Genomic DNA, 23,920 nt, shown 5'->3' with positions numbered 1-23,920 from the left:
TGCAAAGCCTCGCTAGCCGGGCAGGGGACGGTCGCTCGGAGCACCCACCCCGTTGGAGAAGACCTCCCCGTCCGCAGAGGAGTCCAGGCTGAGGTCGGTGAGCGCCGTGCTGTTGGGACTCAAGAAGACGTCGCACGTCGCCGTTTCGTCTGCGAAGCTCGTGACGCAGGTGGCCGCATGGTTGGTGCTGCCGTTCCCCACCTGCGCGCCACCAGGCCAGGGGCACGGGGAGAAGCCGTTCAGCATCGCGCCGCAGCGCACCGCCACGTCATCGCTCTGGGAGCTTGCCGTGCGCGAGCTCGCCATGAGAGAGAACACCGGTCACGACGAGGCGGTGGCTGCCTGACAGCGCTGCTCTGCGACGCGTTACCGCCGGCCTTCGGGCAAATGGCGGGGATCGAAGGCAGAACATTCTTCCGGGAAGCGGAAGGAATTACTTTTTGAACGTATCTTGAACTTCTTTCGCACAGTACGTAGCCAATCGCGCTAACCATAGGTAGTTTTTGAACACTTGTGTTATTTAAACCGAGTAATCATTTCTTTTTCACTCTCATAACAAATAAAAACAAACTGCACATTGGCCAGGAGCGTCCACTCAAATAAGGATCGTGGAGCAGTTTTGTCCGTCCGAGCCTCATGATAAGAACCAAATAGTTGAAACACTGGAGCAAAATAATTACATCAGCTTGGCAACTAGGATATAAAATATGACACTCTTTTTACGAACTGATTAAAATAAGTCCGTATATATATTTTTTATTGCCAGTGATTTTTCCAAGATGAATAAAACACAAACTGGCACAGCACTGTGTAATGTGTGAAATGTTACACAACAGCGTAAACATTTCCTTTCAACCCATGACAGGGTTAGGGAGGGGGGGTTGGAGGAACGAAAATCGAGTCAGCGATCATTCCTGTGTTGCAAGAAGGAATGATTAAATGAACAGGGTCCTGCCTTCGACGTACACGTTTGTTATTAGTCTCACAAAAACACGAGCTGATGCTGCATTATCTTGTTATTTGATTCATTACGTCACGGTCCAGATTGATGGGCCAAAGCGATGACGGTTACTCCCATCCTTCTTGATTTCACCAGGCAAGGCAAATTAAAAGCTGCCGTGCACTAACAGCTCATCTAATTACCCCTAGCGGAGCTCGGCAGACACAAGCCGGCGGTGGTGGCCAGCTGGCGAGACCGCGGGTCAGCAGTTTCTCGGAGCGAGCACTTCCAATTTCCACGCCTCTCGTGTGATCCATCCATCAAACGCAAATTCTCACTTCGTCGCATCGTGCTGGCCATCGTCGCGTCGCCGCCAAGTGAAGCTCGCCTGGGGAGAGCGAGCGAGCACGCGAGGCGGGCCGTCGCGCCCGGCCCTACCTTGTTGCGCGCGGACACGGCCGTGCCGTTGGGCACCAGCTGCTGGCGCTCGGGATCGCGGGCCGAGGGCGACGGCGAGTACGACGACGCCGTCGTGGCGGCGGCGGCGGCGACGTCGCGGCCCGGGCGCGTCGTGCCGTCCGGCCCCGCCGCCTCCTGGCAGCACATGAGCGTCTCCAGCTCGTGCGAGTCCAGGGGGCGGCCGTTCCTCATCTGGGGCCCGTTTCCCGACGCCGAGGCCGTCGAGTCGCCCGGCGCGCCGGGGAGACAGCAGTCGCCGGGACGGGAGGCGCGCCTGCTCGGAGGTTGCGGTGGGGGACAGGGAGGGAGCGGGACAGGCGGGGGCGTCACGAGGGGGCGACGGACGACGGCGGCGGCGGCGGCGGCGGCGGGGAGCACCGAGCGTCGGAAGCGCGCCGGGCGGCGGGCGGTTGAGTGCGAACGAGGTGCGACGAGTACCCGTGTTTGGATCGGCACAGGAGGACGGCGACGCACAGGGAGACGCAGGCAAAGGCGATGCACACGCCGACCAGCATGCCCGTCAGGGAGTGCACGTTAAGGAGCAACGGCAGGCCTGCTGGGGGGTGGGGAGGGGTGGGCGTAAGGCGGGGATCAGAGGAGGCGGCGGGGGGGGGCACAGTAAGAACGGGAGTGCAGATATAGAGGTGGGGGTTCAGGAGAGTTGGATGAGTTCCAGAGTACGCTGCTGCTGTTGCTGCTGCCGGATTTGTCTGTGCCCGGTGGTTCCGTCACGAATAACGAAGCTTAGTGCAGTGTCCACCGCGAAGGTGATAACGGTTATCGCAACTGTAACAATAACAATAACACACGATGCGCGTACTTGTCTGTGGCTCGACGAGGGTGTTAACGGACAGCGCGGTGGAGAAGGGGCCTGCGCCCACCGGCGTCTTGGCTCCCACGCTGAAGAAGTAGAGGGTGCCGCTCTCCAGACCCACGATGTCGGCGCTCAGCGCGTCGCCTGGGGCAAGGAGTTGGCGCGATCGATGCGGGGGGAGTCAGAGAGACGTCGAAACGTTCCGCTCACGAAGCAAAGCATGCCATGCGAACAACTTTAGTCTTTGTTGTAATTGTGCATTGGAGGCGTGCAACGACGCATTGATTTATCGAGATTCTTGCTCTCAGGGTGCATGCATGGAATTGTGTGTGTGTGTGCGTGCATATGAATTGAGTATTAACAGTTTACGAGACAAAAAAAAAACCCCAATAGAATTGAGACGGCAATAACAATCTGAGAAATAATCTATCCTTGAATCGGACATCAACTCTGAACCGTGACACCTCATTCAAATTATTGGGGGGTAAAAAAAGGATTGAATCTGTGTGTGCTTTGAGCGTTTGTTACCCCCTAAAATACACGGTGGGTTTTCTCTGGGTTCTCTGGTTTCCTCGCACATCAAGCCACACAGTCTGTGTACAGAATTGGCCAAATATCCCATTGCAGCACGTTAAAAAAAAATTAAAAGATTTGAGAGCAATTGTTTATTATAATTCCAATTCTGAGAGCTGTGACGCAACTGAAACGACAGTGCCCAGCTCAGCCCGTGGTGGATCATTGTCATCGTGAGGGCCGGCGGCGGCGGCAGTTCTCACCGGCACGGCGGATGGCGGTCCACATCTCCCGCGGGAGTGATGCGTTGGAGCTGTAGATGAGGACGTACTCGGACACGGGGCCGTTGGGCTCCAGCGGGGGCCCCCAGGCCACGCGCACCGACCGCACGTCCACGGCGCTCAGTGTCACGTCCATAGGCGGCGTGCTGGGCCCTGCGTGGCACGGAACGGCAAAACGCACGGCATCGCTCTCCTTCCCTCCTCCCGCTCACGCCCTCTCCAAGACGGACATCCAACGCGTGCTTGCTTACTCCGAGTCGTTGCTGCGCTATGAACCCGCCAACCCGGGTTCGATTACGGCACACGGCCTGCACTGGTGACGATTATCTGAACCGGTTCTGAGCCTCCTCTAAGTTGACTCGGCCTCAAATGAGTACTTGGTGCAGAAGTGTAAAACATCACCGCTAGGGAGACAAAGGCGGCCTAGCGTGGTGTTGTCCACCCGTCCCTTCGTGTGCGGTGCCGGCCTTCACAGGTGCTGCTCGCCAATAGCACTTCCCCCACCAGTCTGTTTTGACTATAGGGGGGGGATCTTTGTGTTAATTGTTATTGTTGTTCGGAGGCGGGTGTGTGACACACATTGGTATTTTACTTACGCTCTTTGACCCAAAAATCGATCTTATCTTAACAAACCAAAATAATAAAAGGTACAAAAGAAAACAAGTGCGTGCTACTGCGTGGGAGTTTGCGGTTGTGCCGTACAGCTCTCCGATCTATCTTTGCGTTATGATGTCTGATGTTTCACTCCACGTGCTGGCAGCTTCTTCACGATTAAATGGAGCCTGGTGCCTCTTGCTACCGATTCCCAGTGTGGGCGAGACGCAGACAGGAATTCTGCTGGTGACCGTGCCAATTGTAGATTCGCTGTAGGGTTTGTTTTTTCGTAGATATTTTATATGACAGCATCGTCAACCTCCTCTTGATTTTTTGCTGCTAGATGGCTGCTCTGCGCTGATGAGTGTGAGGTCACGTGACTATTCACATGATGACAGCGCAGCTGCTGGCAGTAGCGAATGAGGAATTGCCATTTGAACCAAATCTGCACCTTTAATAAGAGGCAACGGCACGATCCAACACCACAGCATGAAATTCGGACAGACAGTGTGAGAAAGAGAAAGCTCAGCACGATTTTCCCCTTTAATTATCTTGTCCAATTACCCTTTGGGCAGCTACAAAGATAACTGTTAATTAAAGCTGAAATTTTCAAAATGCTTATAAAAAATAATTCACAGCCCTTTTGTTATGCCACCGCTGCTGAAAGGCCTCACCACACAATGTCAGCCATTGGGTTGTTTGACCATACTTCACCACACTTGACAGTACAGTTTGGTAAAGGCTGAGAGGGGCGCAGGGGTGCAGAACCAGTTTGGAATTGAGGTGCCATTCATGTGATCCGTTAGCCATATATGGCGCAGCGTGCTAACAACTATGCCAACGCTCCGTCCGTTGCAATAGTATGAGGTGGGAGTATCCACATATTACCCCTGCCTGACGGGAGTGTCTTGCGGCGCACCCATTTATACTGCTGGGTGGACCGAGGCAGGAGGATTCAAGAAACATGCACCGTAGTTTCAACTGCCGTGCCGGATGATTGGACTGGCGTCCTCTGGGTGGCATGTCCAGTGTGCGAACCATGACAACTTTTGCAAGAATAAATAATAAACCGTTACAAAAAAACTTTCATTTCAACTCGGAGGTAGCAAGTCGGTTTTCTTGGCAGGGCGTCTGCGGTGTTCGCCCACGTGGGATTGTGACGCAGACGGATCCTCTGGCCGTCGGTGAGCCCGCACCGTTGAGACGTGCGATAATATCAGGGGGAACACTGAAACATTAGCGCAGCTACGCACACACGCCCATAAACTCGTGGCATTTCATGGGAGCCATTTCCCAGAGCTTGACACAAATTATTGCCTTCTCGCCGACGCGAAGGGGTCCATGGACAGGGGTGTAATTGGCGAAAGGCTCAGCATAAAAAAGGCGGCATTACCGCATCCCGTATGATAAAAAAAAACGCATTTAAAAAATGTGAATAATTTAAAGCTTTAACCTTTTACGAGGAAATGTCTTATGTTGCGGGGGCCCTGATTTTAATCAAGTCAAGTAACAACAAAACATAATGAATGTTTCCGATAAAGAGGCTGAGGTGTGAATATTTCTGGATTCTATTGCTTGTCTTCTAAACATTTTCCTATTATGCGGTCGATATATTCCTCCGTTAATACTTTTGTCATGCACGCATACAAGAGAGGGGGCTGGGGAGGGTGAGGAGAAGAGAGCGGGGATGGTTGAGAGGGAATAGGGACTTTGGCATGAAGGAGAGAGGGAAGGCGTCACGGAGAGAGGGAGGAACAGAGAGGGGACAGCAACTGAGGAATGAAGCAAAATGGGTGGAGGGGAAAGAAAAATGGAACGAGGGCGACGAGGAATGGCGGAGGACGGGAGAGAGGGCAGAAAGGAGGGAGGGAGATAGCGTACGGTCGGGCGGCGTCGCCTCCTCCACGGTGTCCCCGAAGCGCCCGTTGGAGTTGCGGCCGTGCGACTGCACCGAGAACTGGTACCGCGTGAAGGGCTTGAGGCCCTGCACGAGCAGCCCTTCCTCTGCGCTGCTCACGGCGCACGCGGGAGAGAAAACGCGGCGCGTGAAAGGCACGCCGAGCAGCAGCGACGCGTCAATACCGCGCGAGCGCACGCGTGCGCTGACTCACCACGGGATGTAGCTGAAGGCCGAGGCGTTGGTGGGGGCGGGCGAGGGGGCGTAGCGCACCGTGTAGCCCACGATCTCCACGTTGCTGAACGCCGGCTTGCGCCACCAGAGCCGCACGGCGCTCGAGCTGTTGCCCTGGGCGAGCAGGTGCGTGGGCGGCATCGGCGACGAGGGCAGCTCGGGCAGCTCGGGCAGCACGCCTTTCCGGAGGGTGACGCACGAGGAAGGGGTGGCGGGGAGGAGGGAGGCGGTAAGGAGGTGGCGCAGGAGGTAAGGGACGGTGACGTGTGGGAGGAGAGAGACGAGACTTGCGTCGGGGCCACGATGCTCCAACGGGGAGCTTGCCCGAAGCAAAAATAGTCGAGCGGATAAGCTTTGCTTTTGGTTGACAATGTTTATACCCCGTGAAATGTATGCATGTATGTATGCTGAACTTCTTTCTCACCGTACGCAGCCAACCTCCGAATCGAAGGTGCGGGAACCTCCGATTCGGAGGTGCGGGAATGAGTGGTGAAACCCGTGGCATTTCACCGGCATGCGAGTGCCCCAGCAGCATCAGTAGCAATGGCGGATACAAATTTACGCAATCATCGTTACACCGCACTGCTCGCAGAATAAAAGCCACATTAAATTCCTAAATAACTCAAACAAGAACGCCTGTGCATACTGTATTACGAGCGCCTGCGAAAAACCTACATGCCCCTTGACTGAAATACTCCACAAACAATAAAAATTCTCACGACGTTTTTGACTGAAACACAAGCAATCATCATCAGGTGTGAAAACCACAACAAGAAAATAAAAAAAATAATTTTTACTCCACAAACACTTGACAAATTTGTCCGAAGATGTTTGTTCATCATGGGAATGGCGAGTGTGGCTTGCTGCATTGTAAATATCAACAGGTGGCCTATACCGCGCGTTTGCTGTGCATGATAGACGTTTGTTGTCAAGCAGTTATTGTGTGGATTTTATGAAAGACAATGGTCCAATTTGATTGAGACCTCAAACCATGACCATGATCTTAACCGATTTGGGAAATCATCATCATCATCAATCACCATCATCGCCTCTCATTCCATATGTCCGTGGGGGTTAGTTGAATGTGCCTTTTGTCACACCTGTAGCGCGCATCAGTGGTCTGCACTTACGCAGTACCTTGGGTTCTCAAAAAAACGATTCAGGCGCAAGGCTATTTTTGTGTGTAAAGGACGATCGTTTCTACTTCCGAGGAGTGCCGTGCTCTCTCGGTAGCTGTTTAGTCAAGTCAAAGTCACCTGTCACCGCCACCAATGCTGTTCCTCCGATTGTACTCTTCCACTCACAATGGTAAATAACAAAAAAAAAGCAAATTAAGGCCACACTCAGATGTGATAACTGAATGCATTCAAGCACGAAGCGTCATTTGCCGATTCCCTAACCCGAATGCGCAGGAGCAACGCGCGCCCTCGCTGCGCCTGCAGGCACTGAGCTCGCGCCGCAGGAAATAAAGCAGTTAACACGTGTGGGGGTTGAATAGAGGAAAGCCGGGAATTGTCATTGTTCTGTTGTGGACGGCCACAGACAACAGGAGATGACGAGGGTTCGATGAGTAAAATCTCAAACACAAGATTCGCGCGATGTCATGCCACGCGTGAAGAGTGATTTTGCCACTCGTCGGTCATCCAATATGTTTGCATTTCGCGGTGAATAACCATCGTGACGACTGCTTGTGCCGCTTTATGCAAATGGCGCTTGGGGACGTGCCATTGCTCAGGCTTTAAGCCCAGAACCCTTTGGAAATGTTTAAACTCCCAGATATTGGGATCTATGTGGTTAAGCGGTTTGTGTGACGTGTGGTCCATCAACGTCATATATATATCTATCAGCTTTTAGGACGGAGGTAGGCTTACAAAAGTGAAAATCTAAATATATTATGAACACCACAACCGGGGACCGGGCTAGGAGCATGAGACCCAGGATCACAGTGATGGTGGCTTAATGTCTCAGACACTGCCATTATGAGCCCTCGGAAAGGGAGAGACACTCAGCACCTGGGAGCATAACCCCAGGATCACAGTGATGGTGGCTTAATGTCTCAGACACTGCCATTATGAGCCCTCGGAAAGGGAGAGACACTCAGCACCTGGGAGCATAACCCCAGGATCACTGTGGTACTGACTCAGCGTTCCCGGCACGCCCGTGTAATGAATCCCCGCGAGCCGCCCGTATCGCGCGATCACCGTCTCTCTACCGGGGTCGCTGGCAGGGGGGCGGCTGGGCGGGTCGGGCGTGCGGCCCCTCCATGTCACCACGTGGGCATTGTCGTGTTTGGCGTGTACCACGAGTCGCACCTCGTACAGCACGCCGGGCTCTGCGACGCGCACGCACGCAGCACACACACGCAGCACACACACGCAGCACACACACACGCAGCACACACACACGCAGCACACGCAGCACACACACACACGCAGCACACACACGCAGCACACACACGCGCAACACACACACGCAGCACACCACACACGCAGCACACACACGCGCAGCACACACACGCAGCACACGCAGCACACACACACACGCAGCACACACACGCAGCACACACACGCAGCACACACACGCAGCACACACACGCAGCACACACACGCAGCACACACATGCACAGCACACACACGCAGCACACACACGCAGCACACGCACGCAGCACACGCACGCAGCACACGCACGCAGCACACACACGCAGCACACACGCGCAGCACACACGCGCAGCACACACGCGCAGCACACACACGCAGCACACACACGCAGCACACACACGCAGCACACACACGCAGCACACACACGCAGCACACACACGCAGCACACACACGCAGCACACACACGCAGCACACACACACGCGCAGCACACACACGCAGCACACGCAGCACACACACGCGCAGCACACACACGCAGCACACACACGCAGCACACGCAGCACACACACACACGCAGCACACGCAGCACACACACACACGCAGCACACGCAGCACACACACACACGCAGCACACACACGCAGCACACACACGCAGCACACACGCACAGCACACGCAGCACACACACACGCAGCACGCAGCACACACACACGCAGCACGCAGCACACACACACACGCAGCACACACACGCAGCACACACACGCAGCACACACACACGCGCAGCACACACACATAGCACACGGACAGCATGTAGAGCACATAGGCAACAAATACAAAGATCCCCCGTGTAGCCTTAACAGACTGTAGGGGCAAGTGCTGTTAGCGAGCACCTATGAAGGCCGGTAAGGCACACGAGGGGGTGAGTGTCCAACACCACGCCCGACCGCCTTTGTCTCCCCAGTAGCGATGCTTACACATCGCACACCAGGTACTCATTTGCGGCTGAGTCGACCTAGGGGAGGCCCAGGACCGGTTCAGATAACCGTCACCGGTGTTTGCCGTGAGCGGGAATCGAACCCGGGTCGCCAGGTTTGTAGCGCAGCGCGCTAACCGCTACACCACCGTTGCCCACTACACATACACGCACGCACACACGCACACACACGCACGCACACGCGTGCCCAGCCACAGCACACCTGCGAGGAAGGGAAGCGTGTCAGCGTTTGAGAATCCACGCGGGCAGCGATCGTGACGCGGACAAATCCATGTCGCTCGGTAAAGAGCAAAGGCCGTGGCAATAATAATAGTAATGGGCTGTGATAATAATAGGCCGTGAAGCACTGTGGTAATTTTAAGGAAATCACTGCCTGTAGCCATCAGGGATAATGATTGTCGCACCGTTTCCTTTTGTAAAACATTTATTTGCCCAAATATGGTCAAATCGTATCACTGTTCCACACGAGTGGGCAACTGGGATGGCAACTTTGAAATACATTCCAGAGAGGGGTAACATGTCTACTCAAGGCCTGCACGCTCCATTCACCAAACCTTTTGTTAATTTCGTCGTGGAGATGGAACTCCGTCAATTCTGTGTCATCACCGCTGAACCAAGTTTGCCAAAGTTGCTCAAACGCTATTTGAAAGAGATTTTGATGGTGGTCTCGAATGTATCCTCCAGTCTCGACCGACCGAACCGACCAACGACCGTCTGTCTGCGATGATCCACTCACTCAGGCCCGAGATCGTGTAGTGAGTCGCTCTCCTGCGCAGCGAGATGGGGCCAATGAGCCAGTCCGTGCCATCAATCGGCGGCTCATCGCCTGGGTCCTCCAGCTCATCCGCCAGCTCCTGGGCGGCTGGCGCTTGCCGGCAGTACAGCTGGTACCCGCGGATTTGGAAGTGGTTGGCGGGCAAATGCCAGGAGATTTGCAGAGCCGTCCTGTTGGACTCCACGGTGAGCTGCAGGACTGGTGGTTGTGCTGCGAATGGTAAACGCATTGAACGAACACGTTCTCAAAATGCTCGTGTGCGCACTGAGTGTATGTAATCTCACAAATGTGATTGTGCTGGGATCTCTCTCTCTCTCTCCCCCCCTCCACCCCGTGTTCGAATTAGAAAGCAAAGGTAAATGAGTAAAGGTGCAGCCCTGCAATTGCTCACAAAACTGTTGGCGGAAGAGAGAGACAGCTCTAGAGGGCCCCTCCATGGGGGGGGGGGGGGTTGACCTACTCTTTCATGCACATGCTGGAAGAGGTGGGAGTATCAACACTTTAACACACCACACGCAAACTACCCACCGACTAAATGTTGGGAACTAAATGGATTAAAAATAATAGAGATAGCAAGCAAAGCCGTGACCATTGCTGGTCTCTCATAATTGAAGGTGAAGGGGATCATTACAGTGAACGCCGCTGAAGCCACCTCACCTTAGCTTGTTTACCAATGCCCGCCAAGGTCCGCTTAAACCAATGCCCGCCAAGGTCCGCTTAAATCATCTGGCTTCAGGTCGTGTACAAAATACTTTTCTTTTCGATGTAAAGAAATGGGTGAAAGATATGTATTGTCTGCGCATCGTGTGTCTTACTAATATTCTCCACAAACATGCCAACCAATGTTTTGTGTACCGTGTGAAATATTTCGGCGTCGAACCACGACCCACATCTTAAAGAGAGGTCCCTTGCCTGTAGCCTCTGGTAGTTCACCAGCATCAATTCAAGCAAGCCTGTCAAAACCGGTCCAGCGTTTGATTGTATTTGCATAAATGCCGCTGCAGTTAAGCACTCCCAGAAGGCCGTGGGCCGATGGGTTGTGTAAAACACAAAATGTAGTTTGTCTACGCGAAGGGACAGATTTATGAAGGAGGCATTGTCTGCCCAAGTAAGGGTGGCCAATGTTGGTCCAACAGTTCCAAACACACGCCGACCCAACGTGGCACGCTTACTGCGCGCTTAACCTACTCGCCCCTTGTAGGTCTTATCGAGAAGTCCAAATCGTGGCTGCAAACGGTTGCCTCGCGGCAGCGCGTTGACGCCCGGGATTGCGCTCGCGTGTGCCCGGCCGCGTCGCCGTGATGACCCACGGCGGCGGCGCCTCGCTCACCGGTGCGGTTGCTGTGCGGCGTGGTGCGGTGCAGCGTCCACGGCGACGGCTCGCCGGAACCCGAGCCGGTGGCGGCCGAGATGCGCACGCGGTAGGCGCGGCTCGGCTGCAGGCCGCTCAGCGTCACCTGGGTCTCCCCGCCCGGCACCTCTACCGCGTGCACCGTGTCTGTCGGCAAACACCCCGCGGGGCACGTCACTTTCGGGTAGCACCACCCAATCAACCCCCCCGTCCCCGTCCCCGACCCACCAGCGCCTCCTTGCTCGCGTGCTGCCCTCGTTAGGTTCGAGGAACTGTAACGATTCGTAGATATTTATCTCGTATGTAAAGTAAGTCTTCGATTAAGCGTCCCGTTGAGTGAAGAACGCGCTAAGCGAGAAACAATTTTCGCCTATAAATGATGTAACGATAACGTTTGTCTAGATACGGTGCACTACGCAGACAGAGTGAGATGGCCGGACAAATAACCGAGGTTACGCCGCAGCGTCACTTTATTGTTCCTCCTCCTCGTGAATCGTACCGCTCACCCGCGCAGCTCCGGAAAGTTGTTCGCCGTTGACCGCTCAGAAACTGCATTGTAACGGTGCGCGTTCCGCGTTGTGCGGAAAGTGTTCCCTTCATGAAGAACCACGTAACAGCAAAAACGCGTTGTGTGAACAACGCGTTAAGCGAGGACACTTGCCGTACTAAGAAAAGTAACAATCAAAAAGAGTCAACGATTAAAATCAATTACGTCTCCTACTGTGTACCAAGAGTGGGTTAGGAAGCGCAATGATTCCTCGACCGATGAAACTATATTATTATGTTACTCGTGATACGTGCATGTGTTGTGTGCATCGGATCGTGCGTGTAAGCAGGATGCATCTACAATTTCCGCAAATTGTATGCAAATGATACGCGAGCGTTCGGGCTGATGGAGCGAACGGTTAACGACAAAAGACACGCATTGCAAACGAGGCGTGAAAACGAGATGAAAATTATTGACCGTTGAATCGTATTTCAACTCGGGCACCGACCATCCTGGTTTCCATTGTCACGGGGAAGATGGATATCATACGGCTCTTGCGTTGGGATAGATAGCAATTAAACGATAATTTAATGAAGCGTTAAACGTATGGCCACCCGGCTTGCGGTGTTTACCCGGTTTTTGCACCAACCCGCTAAACTTGCCAACATTGGGCCAACATTGGGCCAACATTGGGCTAACATTGGGCCAACATTGGGCCAACATTGGGCCAACACTGGGCCAACATTGGGCCAACACTGGGCTAACATTGGGCCAACATTGGGCCAACATTGGGCCAACATTGGGCCAACATTGGGCCAACATTGGGCTAACATTGGGCCAACATTGGGCCAACATTGGGCCAACATTGGGCCAACACTGGGCCAACACTGGGCCAACATTGGGCCAACATTGGGCCAACATTGGGCCAATGATGTCGTTGGAAACCGTTAGACCAGCGTTGGCCCAGCACGCGGTTCAGCGTGAGAATCTACGCGTGCCATCATGTAGCGCTGGCGAGTTGTGTACAGGCTGCGCATGCATGCGTGGGTGCGTGCGTGGGTGCGTGCCTGGGTGGGTGAGTGCCTGGGTGGGTGAGTGCATGGGTATACGCGGATGCTGCACGCACGTAGCAGCCGATCCGCGTGGAAAAAAAACAGTGGCGCGGGCTGCACGCTCTCCGCGGCGGATTAGCTTCTACGACAGCCAAATCGAGTTACCAAACCGCAGAGTTGGCAGAAATCCAGGCACGCTCGTTAAGGCGGTGGTGAGGAGTTGGACCGAGCGAGCGAGCGGCAGCCACCCTCGCGCAGGGGCTACGAAACCGTGAGCCATCGGACGTTGAGCTGCGCACATATTGCTTTTCGAGCTGGGACGTCCGATCATTTAAGCGACTGATCCTCTTCCCCGTTATCGGTTTAATTACGTGACCTATCAGGAGAACTCGAAAGTCTTTGGGAGTCTCACCTTCGTTCCCACGTGCGCCACAGTTGGTGACGTTACTGGCACGACGGGGCATGGCCTGTTTGGGGTGCCCTGCCTTTAAGAGGATGGATGTGGTGGCAGTCGCACCAAAGTTAAAGAGGCCCGGACAATCGACCAACGAAATATTGTCGATCGCAACGTTCACACGGTAAACCGTCGTAACGGGCTAAACGTTTGGGCCCTACGTCGCACGCGCGTGCGAGCGTGCTTGCGTGTGTTCGCGCGTGCGGCGCCTCACCCTCCCGCTGCGCCGAGTACTCGACCCGGTAGCCCAGCACGCGGCCGCGGCTCTCCGCCCTCTCCAGGGGGAGCCAGGTGACGCGGATGTCTGTGCCGCCGGCGCTCGACAGGGAGAGCTGCGGCGCCGCCGACGGAACTGTCACGCCGTCACAAAGCGAGAGAACAAAAACGGCGATTAAGAAGAACCACGTGACACCACTGCATAGGGTTTGGCGGTTGTGCAGTGGAGCTCCCTCCGATGTGTTTTTTCGAGTTGTGCTAAATTGTCGTTTGGATTGACGTCCGCCGTTCCGCTCCCAAGCGCCGAACAACACGTGGCACATTGCGCTAAACGACATGCGGCGCGACCCGAAAACACTCAGGAGAAACTGCACCGATGTCTCACCTATGAAGCTATGAGCGCTCCAGCGGCAGTGTACACGTGCGGACAGAAAGTGCCGTGCCACTGCGTATCGGATACAAACGTAAAGGCCCTTCATATTGCTTTGGGGGAAAATGCATTTAGGATGCAGCGAATGAGTTTGAAGTCAGCACCCCCTTCCCTCCACCAACCCGCTCCCTATTCCCCGGGGGCTGTAGCCAATCAGGAGGTATGGAGACGATGTTCATGAACGAGGGTGGCGCCGAGGTGCTCTCGACCTGCGGTAGGACAACAACGCCTACAACAAGTGAACTTTTTACGATCGTGGTACAAAATGGAAACCCCGACGTGTCTTTTTCCATCGCCTTAAGGGGCAGGGAAATGCCGGGCTTGCAGAGTAATCGATCGATGTGTTTAATCAATCACCTGTTTCAGCACCGCCCGGTCAAACGCTTTAGCGCCGCTGAGCGGCCGTGATTGATAACCGGGCTTGGTATTTAAGAGCGCTGATTAATTAATTGCCGCAGCTTTCAAAAGAATTGCTGAGCCCATGCTATTCACCATTAAAAGCTAACGTAATGATATACAACGATAAATAATGACCCTGGTTTTTAATACGGGTTTTTTTTTGCCCCCCCCCCCCGCCCACCACCACCACCGAGCAAAAAATATAAAATAAAAATATCGGCGGACATTTCCCGTGAAAAATTGCGTTCTCCGAGAAAAGTCTTTTATTGATTTGACAAATGGTCAACGATTAGCAAGGAAAGGGCAGTGAGTGCTGGCGTGTGCGAGTCGGCGGAGTATTTACAAGCGGCTTGTTTAGCAGCGCGAAAGGGTTAAGATGAGAGAAATAAAGAGACGTCTGTCATTTAGTCGCCTTTGGTCGGCGCGGCCTTGTCTCGGGGAGTCAGGCGGAAAGCTAAAGAACGCTGTGATCGCTATCGCGGCAGGCGAGTGGCACATCGATCGCGACACAGCGAGCAGCGCTCACTCGACGTTCAAGCGGTGGGGGGGGGGAGGGATTGAGAGAGGGGAGGCGATGCATGGCCTCTCTCTCTCTACCGTGTAGGTTTTCACGGTCGCGCCGGAAAGCGCTCCGTTGTCGTTTATGTGCACCCAGTCGTGACCAGGTTTGTGCCGTACCCTCGAGAGCGTGGTTCAATCACTTTAAATATACATTCGTTTATTTACGCGGAAATGCTTTTTGTCCATTGGAGGGTTTTGGTCTGTTGCTCAATTGCGATTAGGTAAATATTCAGATGCCTATTTAAAAACTGGTCATCAGAAAACATGTTTGAAATGTAATGCTCACCAGGTCCCGTGGTGTTAAGTGCCGTCTCCAACCCTTATTAACTCTCTGTCCTCTCTATTCCTGTGCTACGAAGAAGGGCCTTTGCCAGAACGTCAACTATTAGCAATGATTTATTTATATTAATGCAGTGTTACTGACGATTGTCAATAACACTGCCTGCTTAATCACGGGTGGCTGAAACCCGGAGTCGAACCCAAGCGCTCACCGGTGCTGGCTCAGTGTCACTGTCGCGGTGTTGCTCGCCTGACCTGGCTGGCTACCTCACCCCTGGCGACCGCTCACAAAGGGCACGACGAGAGAGCACGCGCGAGGTCGTGCGCGAGCCCACAAAGCTGAGTCAGCGCGACGCAGACACAAAAACCTAAATCAATTTGCGGCCAAAGCGAAGCGTGCCCTGGGTTCCGGACGAGGCGTGACGAGAGGCTGCAAAAACACAAGGACGTCATCTTCTCGGCAGCCCCAAATAGCGAGGAAGCGCGCGCATCGCCTCGCGCGATAAGGGATTCGCTCCGGAGCGAGCGATGTCGATGAATGCGTTCGCGGAGAGGCGCGTCTGAGATAGCGTCGCTCACGCTGCCTCTAAAGTTACGACAACACAGCCCTGTGTGTGCGTGTAATCGTGTGATCGCGTGTGGGTGCGTGTGTGCGTGGGGTGCGGTAGTGTAGTGGTTGGCACGCTTCGCTCACGGCCAACACCAGTGACAGTTATTTAAACCGGTTCTGGGCCTCCCCTAGGTCGACTCAGCTTTCAAATGAGTACCAGGTGTGGTGTGTAAACATCGTCACTGGGGATAGAAAGGCGGCCGGGCCATGTCGGCCTTCATAGGTGTTCACTAACAGCACTTACCCCAAGTCTGTTCAGGCTGTACGGGGGAATGTGTGTATGTGCGTGTGACTATGTGAACGTCTCATCGTGTGAATGCGAGCGTGCGAATGCGAGCGTGCGTATGTGTGAATGGCACCTGGGTCTGCCCCGTGACCTCCTGCCAGCGGGCGTTCGACACTTAACGTGGCCTCAGGGTGCACATAGCCTGGCACAAGCGTCGTGGTGACGTCACCGCCACTTAGTGGCGAATGGCGGTTGTTGTTGTTGTTGTATCCATACTACATAGAGATACGTTGTACACATCCACACCACACACCCTACAGAGCAACACGGTACAAACGTCTACACCACACGGGAGCTACGCTGGAGGGGATCCACGCTGCACGGTCCCACACCGCACCTCTCCGCACCGTCGCGTCCCGCGATCGGCCCCCGACTCACCGTCCTCGGGCGTGCTCACGGTGAGCAGCTGCGAGGTCTGGCTGGCGCCTCGCTGGCTGTAGGCCACCATGTAGATGGTGTAGTTGGTGTCGGGCTCCAAGTCCTTCAGCAGGAATTCGGCCGTGTCGTTGTTCACCGCGAACTGGTACTCCTCGTTGTTTATGCCTACGACGAGCGGGCGGGCGGGCGGGGCGGGGGGGGGGCGGAAATTGACCGCGTCCAAGCCATCGTCAGCATTATCATCATCGTCGTCATCCACGCCATCGTCATTCAATGTTCGCTGCCGTTATTACAGTTGTCAACCTCTGAAGGTGTCCCGCTAATACACGATGATCTGAATAAGCATGCTCTACCTCGTGCGTGCTTTACATCTCCCCAATGAGCAAGCATCAAGAGAGGCGATAAACGACGCACGTACAGAATCTTCGACCCGAATCAATTGTACGGCGTAGGTTTTATTTTTTTCGCGGTGCTGCCGCACAGCTCTGGTATATGTGTGTGTTCAGGATCGACCGTGTGCCGTTCACTTTATTTATTGAGGAAGCTCCCAACAAGTGGGTTTAAATGTCAGACAATGATGCCGAATAACACGCGGTATAACCGAAGACGACATCGGAGAGCTGACCAGAATGAATGTCATCATCCTGATGTTCTTCACTGTCAATCGCTGCTGTGGTGGCAGTGGTGATAATGTATTTTCCTAAACCCGCATGGTATGGATATTGTGCGATGGCTTTCAGTGAAAGGAGACAGAAACTTTTAATTACTGACCCTGACGTTTAATGATGTGATGTGTGAACTTGCACCGACTTATCCCATGGAACTCCAAGTACAAACCCTCTCGGGCACTTACAATCAGTGGGCTCCCATCTCCTTGTGTCCCACCAACCCATCCCGACTGACAGACGCTTTGTCAAACGAGCTCCAACATTACCGCACCATCTTCCCTTTCAACTTCAGTCGTGTCCTTCGTGGGTTTTTAAGCCACACCCAGAAAACACGGTTCGTTTGCAAGGAACTATCACAATGGGCGTAATTATGAGAAGCGAATGAGTGGCAAACCAATCTTGATTTGAAACTCTCGTGACTGCAGGAATCCATACTCTTTGGTTCTTTCGGTAACTTTACCGAAAGAACCAAAGAGAGTAGTAAACCGTTGAATGCTGCCAGATTCACATTTGAGTGTGGCATGAGGGCATGCGATGTGTTGTCTGATTGTATGGCTTATGAGAAGTGGATGTGTGGTAAACGATGTGCTAAACGGAATGCTGGCTGATTGACGTTTGAGTGCGGTATGATTATGATGATGTGACGTATAGATTTGTTGTCAGGCCCCTTGGAGTCTCGCTCATTGATGACAAATCCATTGTCATTACTACCATTCAAATACCTTGGCTGCATTGGGTTTCTATTGAAACCAACAAATGCTATTCGATAGACTCACTCACTGACGCGCCATGCAAACAACATACGCTTCCATCGGGCCGCCACTTTACCAATTAAAGGAGAGAAATCAAATGTGTGATTACGCGTTTCCTTTTTTTCTCACCCTAAAACAAAGTGTGTGTGTGTGTGGTTTTTTTTCTTCTTCTGTGGGAACAGAAGCAGCCACATTTCCTGGTCGTGACAGGGAATGAACGCGGGGGGAGTGGGGAGCTGCACTGGTGCATTCAACACCCAATCGAATTCACATGCTAATCCACCATAAAGCACCATCTGTCCCTTCTTAGCAATCGTCGACGCAACACACACACACACCAATTTCAGTGTCCATATTTCTCTCTCTCTCTCTCTCCGTAATGATGTCAGGGCTTGGCTCGCGCAGCGTGATGTTTGCTTTAAACCCTCGGCGCTAAAAACAAAATAAAAGGCCTCTGGAATTTTTTGGGGAGGTTTTTTTTTGTTCCTGCAGGGAGTGACGCTGTGAGCGCTAAGGCAGATGCTGCTGCCGCCGCCGCCGCCGCTGCTGCGTATTATTTACGGGGACTTTTTTTTGCACGCCTTACGCTGCCAGGTCGGCTTTCTCCCGACATTGCTCATCGTAGATTCGTGTGAGGTGTTGATCTCGCCGCTCTCTTCTCACCATCGTCCCGATGGCTGCGTTGTGACTACAGGAAATCGTGCCCTGTAAAATCCTCCAAACAGTGCTCCCACTCTGGTTCGGAAAATGTACCAACGTGCTCGTTGGTCTTGCCCAGATGTTCATCGTGTGTATATATATAACCGTTATTCAATACTTTTACTCGCATGTGTTCTGCATCAATTATTCCTAACGCTAAAGATCGTCTCTCCAGTGCATAGCATTTTCGCGGTTGTGCTATGCAGCTCCGATGCGTCTTCGGCTTGTACCGCGTGATTTTTGGCATTATGTCCGACGTTTCGCTCCGCGTGGAGGCAGCTCTGTCAGGAACTGTCCAGGAACATCGGACAACCAGGATATTTGTCTGCTATGCCTTCTACCTCCAGTACCAGCTTAATGGAAACACAGTGACTGTTTTTTTCAGATGTGCTGCATTCAGTCAGACTTACCACACTCCGATGAAGGAAGGCAGTAGACAAAACAACGTTTCGTGTTTGGCTTCCAAAATTGCATGAAATGGCAGCTCTAGAACACCTGGTTGCTGCTATCCGTGGGGAAATGAGCAAATACAGCACCTGGGTCCCTTTCTAGAAGCCAATCACTATCCACGAAATTAATAGAATAGACGTTTTTTCTTAACCCCCTCCCTCTGGCGTTGGCACCATTCCCTGGGCAGGAGCACTGGGTATGCCCCTGGCTGAACACGTCGTTTTCAAGCAGGAAAGGCACAAATTATATCACAGTCCAGCGGAGAAAATAATTCCGTGTTATTCCTCTCCCGTTGATGTCCGCTGTTGCGTTTTTCGGCGTGCGTTTGTGTACCTGTCCGTCTTCGCACCAGGGGTGGAGATAACAGCCACCGAGCCGCCGTTAATTTGTGCTTTCTCCGCAGGCCGCATTTGATCGATAAAACGAATGCGAGAGGATATCCTCCACGCAGTCCTAAGACTCACGTAGATTCGCGCTGGCTTGTGCAACAATAAATTGCGTGTTTAAACGATTGTGGTTTTTAAAAACTACCAGTTCTAACGCCCCCCACCCCCCCCCCCAACGCTGTCCCCCCCCACCCCAGCGCACCCCCTGCCATGGTTTTAGATTTTTGGCGATTACCAATTTCTTCCATTCATATGCGAATCAAGGCGCCACACACACTGATTATTTGGTGATGCTGCATTGACAGTGGTGAACAAGCACGATTAACACAAAAACAACACATTCGTCAATAGCACGAGCTTCAAAGAAAATGTTTACAATTAAGCTCTCTGCCCGAAACATCACCTATATTTTTCTTCCCTTTTAAACGCAGCGTTGTTGATGAATGTGTTGCGTTGTTTTCAACATAAGCTTGCGTGGACCTGACAGTTGTAATCGCGGAAAGCTGCACTGCGGGGGGTGGCCGGGAAACGCTGATGCAACCCACGAAGGGTGCATCCCAGGGACTGAGCAGCCCGGACCTCGTTCAGCCGAGGGTTCCACGGAGCCCATGATTAATGTATTCCTGGGATGTGCAGCCCACGGAAGTTGTTGCAGAGGACTCGTGCGTATTCCAAGGGGCACACAGCCGCTAGCTCATGTAGCCCAGTGCATTAAAACACAAACATAGCGGGACTGCAGACTACGTCGCTCCGTGCAGAGACACTATAGCCGAGGAGGAGTTGACTGTCATCTGAGCCAGGGACTCTAACCATTGTGTGTGTTAGACGCTGCCCCATGTTCTATCCCCTCAGCTGGAGTGCCTCCACTCCCACACTACCAAACTCTGGACCGGATTCAACATAAAGTGTCTCATCAGCAGAGTCAGGCTTGCTCGAATCAATGCCGGTGAACCTGCTAGATTATACAATACACAACTCGCATGGCAAATAACACGACGCGCAACTCGCGAATATTTTCTTGGCGAACACAGGCGGGGCCGATCGCCGTCACTCACCGACGGCCTTCTGGTAGTGGATGGAGAATCCGATGATCTCTCCGCTGTACTGTTCGGGCCTCTCCCAGCCGATGACGAGCGCCACGCTGGACTGCACCGTAGCACGCAGGTTGCGCGGCGGGCCCGGCAGGCCCTCGCGGATCGTGACGGTGAGGCGGGCCGAGGCGCATGCCGAACCCACCCCGTTCTCGGCCACGCACTGGTACGGCCCGGCGTCCTCGACGGCCAGCTGGTTGATGACGAGGTTGTGGTTGTTCTGGATGCGCACACGCCCGTTGGAGAGGATGCGCCGCCCGTTCTTGAGCCAGCGGATGACGGGCGGCGGCTCGCCCTCCACCTTGCAGATGAAGCGCGCGGTGCCGGCGCGAGCCTTGCTCAGCGTCTCGGGGGGCTGCGTGATCGCGGGGGGCACTGGGGAGAGAGGGGTCGAGGTGGCGCGCGGACCACAGAGACGTCAATCGGTCAATGCGGACGTTTGTGAAATACGCACAGTCCCGTTTGAGCCGGCTCGTCGCCTACGGTATGTTCGCGAGGGAGATCCGTGGCACGGAACAACAACAATAACGACAACAACAATAACACTGTCAGAGTGATTACGTAGGGAGGAAGAGGCAACAACAGAACGGGAATAAAGGAATCACAGTATATATTTTTTTGTTAACCCGAGACTGGCAGTCGGCACGTCCTTTGGATGTGACCGTCCCTCCCTCCGGCCAGCCAGCAAAACTTTGTGTTCTATAATAGAGCGAAAGTACTCATCGTTGATGAACGACGGTCCTCCCGCACCCCCGCAACGTCCCCACTTCCGCACCCCTGGGTGCCCACCCCCCCCCCCTTGCGCATGCCAACCTCGAAGGGCCCCCCCCAACCTGCAAATACCCCCAACGCACCTCCCCCGTGCTTGCCCTCGGTAAGCCCCCCCCCCCACCTGAGTGCTGGCAACCCGTGCACAGCCCCTCCCCTCTGGCTGACGCAATGGCCTCCAGCCAATCAGAATGCGTGGCTAGCCAGCCTGCAAGGCAGCCAGCCAGCCACTAATGCTTTTTTTGCAATGTAATGTGATAAAAGTGCAAGTGATCTGCTGCCGATTCGTGACGGAGAGATGAGTATACCGTGAAGGAAGTTTATCTGTGGCTAACATAACGTAGCTACGTTGCATTATACCTGCAATGTATGAAATGATTGTAAATCGAGCAATTTATACATCCAAATTAAACACAGCTTATATATGTAGAAACAATAAAGATGCAAATTATGAAACCAACCGTGTGTGCAATCAGTCGTTTGATCTTTGGTGATGGACTTTCATTTGGTTTAAGTTGCATTTTTCTCCGTAAATATAAGATCAAGCACTCACCAAACTGCGAATGCGGTGAGTACAATCCATCAGACACTGCCTCATTTATTTTTTAAAGATAGATATACTCCTTCTTCTTTGGTTCTTTCGGTAAAGTCACGTAGAATGAGAATAAAATAATAAATTAATAAAATAAAAGAATTCTAGATTTAAATAAAAGAACACAATAACATTCTCACGACGTTTCGGCCACAACACAACAAGTGTTATTTTATTAATTTATTATTTCATTCTCATTCTACGCGACTTTACCGAAAGAACCAAAGAAGATGAATCCTTGCGGTCACGAAAGCTTTAAATCGAAATAAAGAGACACTGCCTATAAACATTTATTCCAAGAGTCAAGTCAACCGCCAGAGGGAGCTCACACAAACAGCACCACCGCCGCGAAGACACGAGTTTGAGAACACGACACAGACGGAGGAGGAGAGACGACAGATCGGAACGCATTCAACCGTCTGCGAATTGCACTGCCAAAATGTCCCCTCCTTTGTCCACGTCTCCTCTGGACAAGCGCCATTCTAGTTGATGTGCCCGAGGTAGCGCCCGACAGTTGGTGTTGTGGCGGTTTTGGTTATGGGCCGTCCATAAATGACGTTACGCGATTTTGGGGCGATTTTTTGACCCCCCCGCCCCCCATCGTCACACGGCGTCACAAAAAGTCAGAACCCCCCCCACTCAAATATGACGTCACAAAGCTGTGCCCTCCCCTCCAATAAAAATGAAACATGCTTCAAATCGCTTTAAACTATTGTCGTTGTAGTGCGTATTTAATGTGGCGCTGCACTCTGGTGTTGTAGGAGAAAACATTTATTATAAAGTCTATTTAATTAAGTAGAACGTGTTGTCTATAGTTATTTAAAGTTGCGCATTTTGATGTGACGTCACATTTCTCAAACCCCCCGCCCTCCCTCGTCACACATCGTCACAAATGTCTGACCCCCCCCCCCCTAGGTGCATGACGTCATTTATGGACGGCCCCTTATCGTTCAAGGTTGTTGCTGCCCTGTCTACATCTGCGCAACAACAACAACCAGGAGAGGAACGTAATTCCAGCCACTGCGATTTTTATGGCAAAAGCAGCCTCTCTATTTAACTAGTCTTACTCTAGAAACAAACAAATAGCAAGTAGGGTTTGAAATGCCCTCCGTTACATCGTGGGCCAGTGGGATCAAATAACGGAGACATTCACGTTGCATTGATTTAAAAAGATTTCACTCGAAATGTTATCGTCTTCTGTCAATGCATGACCTCAAATCTCAGTAGCACGCAAAACAGGGTTCGTTCAATTCAACGTTGTGTTGTTCATCATCATCATCAGCAGCAGCAGCAGCCATGATCAATCCACTGCTGAATGAATGCCTCCCTCAAGTTGTCACTATAATGTAATATGTTCTGTTTGTGAGTATTTAATCATAATAATATAAGAACATCAATAACGCTCTTTTTTTTCTGACCTTACTGAGTCTCGGGACTTTTTTCCCAAGAGGGTCCTGCATTGGGATGTTTGGTCAGTTGAACTCAAGAGCGCTGCGTACATAGCACACTGCTCTGACAACTCCGACCACAGCTTCCCATACCATGTACTCCACTCACTCCCCAAAGACTCACACACACACATTTATAAAGACAAAGATGCCCCGTATAGTCTGCACAGACTGTTGGAGCAAGTGCTGTTAGCGAGCCCCCATTCATTTCAAGAGCCGAATGGCTCACAGGGCTATACTAAATAATTGAAATTCAGGTCGGCACATTGCAAAATGGGGTTGTGTGGCCAGCATCAAGCTCAGCCACCTTTATCTCCCCAGTGCTGAGGTGTACACACTGCACCGGGTACTCATTTCATGCCGAGTTGACCCAGGGGATGCCCAGGACCAATTCAGTTTGTAAGTAAAACTCAGTTTTATGTAGCACCATTCACATAAGGCCTCACAGCACTCAACGACACAATCCCAGTAAAGCCCCTCAACATTAAAACTAAAGAGTAAAACAAACCTAAACAGACGGATATGCAAGATAAAATAAATGTGTTTTCAGATGAGCCTTCAAAAAACTCGACTGACGGAGCGTCCCTGATGGACTGGAAATAGACATTCGACAAAGGAGGCGCTTGACCACTGAAAGCTCTATCGCCCATTGAATGCAGATTTTTCCTTGGTACACTTCGGGTGTTAT

The 23,920-nt window shown here is 52.7% G+C and overlaps 1 protein-coding gene and 1 long non-coding RNA gene across 3 annotated transcripts in view; one reads left to right on the top strand and one right to left on the bottom strand.

Moving 5' to 3' along the window:
- Positions 1 to 23,920, top strand: part of LOC142924433 (uncharacterized) — a 199,773-nt gene that overhangs the window by 47,422 nt on the left and 128,431 nt on the right. The gene's annotated exons all lie outside the window — the stretch shown is intronic.
- LOC116942026 (immunoglobulin superfamily DCC subclass member 4-like) overlaps positions 1 to 23,920 on the bottom strand; it is a 145,359-nt gene that overhangs the window by 8,817 nt on the left and 112,622 nt on the right. The window contains exons 7-19 of one of the 2 annotated variants that reach the window (XM_032953553.2): positions 20,389 to 20,799; positions 16,379 to 16,543; positions 13,434 to 13,571; positions 11,206 to 11,373; positions 9,837 to 10,085; positions 7,945 to 8,064; positions 5,713 to 5,911; positions 5,483 to 5,610; positions 2,990 to 3,160; positions 2,220 to 2,357; positions 1,838 to 1,955; positions 1,379 to 1,673; positions 49 to 201 (exon numbers count right to left, since the gene is read on the bottom strand). In XM_032953553.2, coding sequence (XP_032809444.2) covers positions 49 to 201; positions 1,379 to 1,673; positions 1,838 to 1,955; positions 2,220 to 2,357; positions 2,990 to 3,160; positions 5,483 to 5,610; positions 5,713 to 5,911; positions 7,945 to 8,064; positions 9,837 to 10,085; positions 11,206 to 11,373; positions 13,434 to 13,571; positions 16,379 to 16,543; positions 20,389 to 20,799 — 2,453 coding nt within the window. The remainder of the gene's footprint in view (positions 1 to 48; positions 202 to 1,378; positions 1,674 to 1,837; positions 1,956 to 2,219; positions 2,358 to 2,989; positions 3,161 to 5,482; positions 5,611 to 5,712; positions 5,912 to 7,944; positions 8,065 to 9,836; positions 10,086 to 11,205; positions 11,374 to 13,433; positions 13,572 to 16,378; positions 16,544 to 20,388; positions 20,800 to 23,920) is intronic. The other variant, XM_032953554.2, reaches the window with a different exon arrangement.

The sequence above is a fragment of the Petromyzon marinus genome, chromosome 13, assembly GCF_048934315.1.
Source record: "Petromyzon marinus isolate PM22_M1 ecotype Great Lakes invasive population chromosome 13, UKy_Petmar_22M1.pri1.0, whole genome shotgun sequence".
NCBI lineage: Eukaryota > Metazoa > Chordata > Hyperoartia > Petromyzontiformes > Petromyzontidae > Petromyzon > Petromyzon marinus.
Note: the sequence above shows the minus strand (reverse complement) of the source record. Positions and strands in the feature narration are given on the sequence as shown.